Source organism: Argopecten irradians, chromosome 5 (assembly GCF_041381155.1).
Source record: "Argopecten irradians isolate NY chromosome 5, Ai_NY, whole genome shotgun sequence".
NCBI classification, from domain to species: domain Eukaryota; kingdom Metazoa; phylum Mollusca; class Bivalvia; order Pectinida; family Pectinidae; genus Argopecten; species Argopecten irradians.
Window position 1 is genome coordinate 27857179 of NC_091138.1, and position 4499 is coordinate 27861677.

At 37.2% G+C, this 4499-nt stretch overlaps 1 protein-coding gene across 1 annotated transcript; it reads left to right on the forward strand.

Moving 5' to 3' along the window:
• Nucleotides 1-222: 222 nt before the first annotated feature.
• Nucleotides 223-3727, forward strand: LOC138323406 (zinc finger protein Noc-like). The gene is made up of 2 exons (XM_069268003.1): nt 223-678; nt 1772-3727. Exons 1-2 carry the CDS (start codon nt 613-615, stop codon nt 3260-3262), a joined length of 1557 nt encoding a protein of 518 aa, XP_069124104.1. The 5' UTR covers nt 223-612; the 3' UTR covers nt 3263-3727.
• Nucleotides 3728-4499: the final 772 nt, after the last annotated feature.

Here is a 4499-nt window from a genome sequence, read left to right on the forward strand (position 1 = left end):
TCATCTGCAATTTGCTTATTTAATTTGTACAAAGTACATGAGCCTAGAAATGGAAATTTGATTGACAATTTGACCATTAACATGATTGATTACAACCCATATTACCCATTTTGTATTCAACCGACTGCGTTATGTTATCTTGTCGCTGATTGGTCCGATCGGAACATTTATCATACTTGATCTTGATGCAAACTGACAGTTTGGAAAGCCCACAAGCTATGAATACTTGAGTAGTTCCTGTGATATATTAAACAGCCTGAAGGCGGTGTAAACCTTTTATCTCATGAGTCAGCCGCAAGTGTTGAGAATATCACTTGAGATCGGGCTTGATGGGCGGTATGAGCTTGTATGTTTCAGTTTACTGACGGGGTGACGCTGGTTGTCGACTTTCAGTTGTTTGACTGACAGCCGTGCTGTAAACAAGGAGAGCAATACAAGCTGAGTAACATACCATTGACTAGTGTGTGTGTTTACCAGCGGACGCTTTACATCACAGTCTAATTCAGTGACGACGATGATTTGGTGAAACCCGTGATATCTCACTTGGGATTTTATATTTTCCTATATTTGGGATTTTAAAATAATATCTTTGTGCCATTTAACATCAACAAAATGTTGACGTCTTCGTCTGCATCTCAGTATATCAACCCGGATTACCTTCAGCCTCTTCCCACCACGGTAAGTTATTGTGATTTTTATCGATAAAAACCAAGAACACGTCTGTTTTTATTTCTTAATTAGCTGTAATTAATTCTACAGAACATTTATACTTTTGTTTGAGGCTTATTTTTTCAACTAAAAAAAAGATAAATAAGCCATTGGAATAATAAAATAAAACAAAAACTTTTCATTTCCTTTGTTCATAATTGAAGATTATTAATATTTATTCCCTTAATACAAATATCTTGGCAACTAATTTTCTATTGTTCGAAAACTTGAAAATATCTGAAAAATATGCATCCGTTATGTTTGTTACTTTAGATATTATCTCTTTAGTATTACAAGTGAGACTATCTATGAGAGTATGTATTACATATTATAAGTATGACGCGTAGCCGTATCCACAGATATAGCCACTCCACCCCTTTTACAGCACTGACCTGCTAGCCCTGTCATCCATTACTTACTGTCTATCGCTCGTTCCCACGAAGTATTACTCGTACACACCCTTATATATGTTTTGACGTCTAGATGGCGTCAAAAAGCGATTCGTCATCTCTCGATGATTTATTAAAGTCAAATTTAAGGGTAGGGTGTTTAATGGTTTTTTTTTAAAATCGTGTGTGTATATCAAGTTTCATTAGATTGTTTTGTTTTGACTATCCGAATTTTAAAAAATGACCAAATAATTCATTTTTGGTATTATCTAATTTTGCTAATAAATATGAATTAAATTGTAGATTATATTAAATTTTTCACTAATTGATTTTTATATAACGTATTTGTATTAATCTATTAATTCGATTACCATTTAAAGGGTAAGAAAAATAAATAGCATAACCTTAATTAAATGTGACTGGTTACATTTTTGTAAAGTATTTTCTTATACAACAGAAAATATAAAAAAATAATGAGAAATTATTTTATATATTGAGTATGTTATACTGAAATGATGAACGACTGATCCCCTAGCGCTCCTTAGATCTTGACAACCAATGCCAATTTCCAGAATATATTTTTTTTTCTATTTTGTTTTAAATTGATATTTGTGTTGTTGAAATAAAATTATATATGGCGAGAATCTTATTTTATCTTATTTCCTGTTTTACAGCTTGATGCTAAGAAGAGTCCATTAGCGTTGCTGGCCCAGACATGTAGCAGTATCGGAAAGGACACTACAACAAAATCTCTCATACCACCACTGGATAAAAAGGAAGGCGACAAAAGTACAGAAAAACAAAACAATGATGGAAATAAACGTGAATCAAAAGACAAAGAATCCAGTTCATCTAATAGTAAACCTGGATTTAGGACCATTCAAAACAAGGATATACCTCCACCACTAGTACCAGTGTCTAGGTCTAGTGATGACCAGAAAACGCCCTCACCGTCACCATCTAAGTCATCTCCGCGTCCGTCTAAGGAGAAAACATCTTCACCTCCTCAGGCAGACCTGACCTCAGGACCACCTCGATCGATCAGCTCCCACAGTTCTGGGTCACATCGCAACATGGCCGACAAGGACGATGACAGGAGTAAAAGACCAGGGTCAGCTCCAAGGTCACCTCACAAGTTTACTCGTGACAGTGGTTCGATGGGGGATATTGCTAAATCAGTCTGTTCCACGTCACAGTCGCCATTCAGTACTTATTCATCAATATCTAGTTCATTTCCCCATTACACCCATGCTGGACACGGACTTTCGTCTGACGCAGCTGCCGCACACTTTGCAGGATTTCCTTTACCTTTACCAGCACATGGTGCTTTTGGTTCCTCTTCCGCTGCTGCAGCTGCACTGGCAGCACAATCATCTGCTCTGGCCGCTCAATCATCGGCTCTCAAAGCCGGTATGGGTTCGTCCTTCTCTCCTTACGTGACGTACGCCCGTGTGAGAACACCCTCTGGAGCCACAACCCTCGTCCCTGTTTGTCGCGATCCGTACTGTACCCATTGCCAATTGACTGAACAGAACGCACATTTATCATCCACATGTACAGCAGTTGGTTGTGCTCAGTGTGCGCATGAAAAATCCCTACAGAATTTGAGCTTGGGACTTAATGGTTCTTCATTCTCACATTTGCAATCACTTTCAGCATCAGGGCTGTTAACATCTGTTCCATCTAGTTCGTTACATTTATCTTCTCCATTATATCACCATAGTGCACTGAGCGGCCATACCCAGTCAGCGTTCCCCTTTGCTTGTAATTGGGTATCGGCCGGGAATGAACATTGTGGTAAACGATTTGCTACATCTGAGGAACTTTTACAACATTTGAGGACGCATACGACAGCCTCAGACCCCCTGTCTCTAGCGGCAAGCTATGACAGATATGGCCTGGCTGCTGCCGCTGCAGGCCTGCCCGGCCTTCATGGACATTTACCCACACCCGGCTCCGTTAGTCCCAATTCCCTTCGGAGGAGCTACCCAACAAGTCTGAGTCCACTCTCAGGCCTAATGGGGTCCAGTCGTTTCCACCCCTACAAATCCATGATAAATCCTCCATCAGGACTCAGCAGTGCTCAGCCCCACCCTGGACTAGGTCCCTACCTCTCACCCTACTCGCTCTATGGACAAAGACTGGGGGCCGCGGCTGTACCATAGTGACAATGTATTCTCGAATCCATCGCTTACAATGTGATATTGTGCTAGTGCTAGCAATATATGAAAATATATATCTATACGAACTAGTGTACTACAGAAACTTTTAAAATCTTAAGGCTATATAACATTTAGAATTATTTGATTTCTTTCTCGTTTTGTTTCTTACACAAATATATAGAAATTGTTATATAAAGTACTCTTTATTGACTGTTTTATCTCAGGGCAATTGGATAAGCTCAGTCGTGAATTTTAGCAATTTTGATTTATAATAGTGCTCAACTTCAGTATTTAAGATGTATGTGGATGTGACAAAACTTATTTATCATTTAAAATAGGCGTGTAACGCCAGTCGGAATGATAACGCCTGGACAATTAGGATGTATTCTCTGCATTCATGGCGGAATGTTGGAGACTAAACGTGCTGTATATCATACATGCAATGTATTAAAATATTGTCAATTCAAATGTGTATCTGTTTGTAATTGAATAGTCATGGTTACGCTAGTGAACTATCAGTGATGGTTACCGACAGATTCATCAATAATAATAGAAAACTACTAAACAGGCCGTAGCCAATTCCCGGTAGTATTCATTTGACTTTCAATGATATGAATGCTTATCAAACATGCTGGATTTAGTCGGATAACTGTCAGAGGTTTGATGTACAAAAACTTATTATTCTGCCAATAAGGATGTATCATCCTGATTCATATTTATTTTTATCGATGAGATATGCATTGTAAACACTGATAGATGGTTCACAGCCATAAACAACACTGATTCACTAAAGGAATAGACGTCGCTGTACATTACCATAATGATATATAACTAGGGTTTAAAACTGTTTATTTCTGGTCACGAACGAAGTTCTTATCCACACACAGAGATATCTGGTGAACTCTTTTCAACAAAAGATAACATGGATTTAAATTAATTGTTTTCTTAAGAATAACTTGCATCATATTACATTTTCCCATTTTCTCTAAAATGTAATATTATAAAAATATTGTTTCATTCATCATTAGTCTAAATTAGCGCTGAAAAAGTGGTAGTCACTGAGATAAGTTATTCATTACACAAAGATATTATATAAATTGAAGAAAGATTAAGTGTTGAATTGTAATTTATATATAAGTAATATATATGTATATACCTTCAAATTGATATATGCAGATATTAATGTGACACTTTTGAAAGACAACATTTGTTTTACAACAAAATCCCATGAAAAATGAAA

What these genes read in the sequence shown, in the direction of transcription:
- LOC138323406 (XM_069268003.1), top strand. Translation starts at nt 613, where the DNA reads ATGTTGACGTCTTCGTCTGCATCTCAGTATATCAACCCGGATTACCTT. An exon ending in TTCAGCCTCTTCCCACCACG is followed by an intron (nt 679 to 1,771) that starts GTAAGTTATTGT and finishes CCTGTTTTACAG; the next exon opens with CTTGATGCTAAGAAGAGTCC.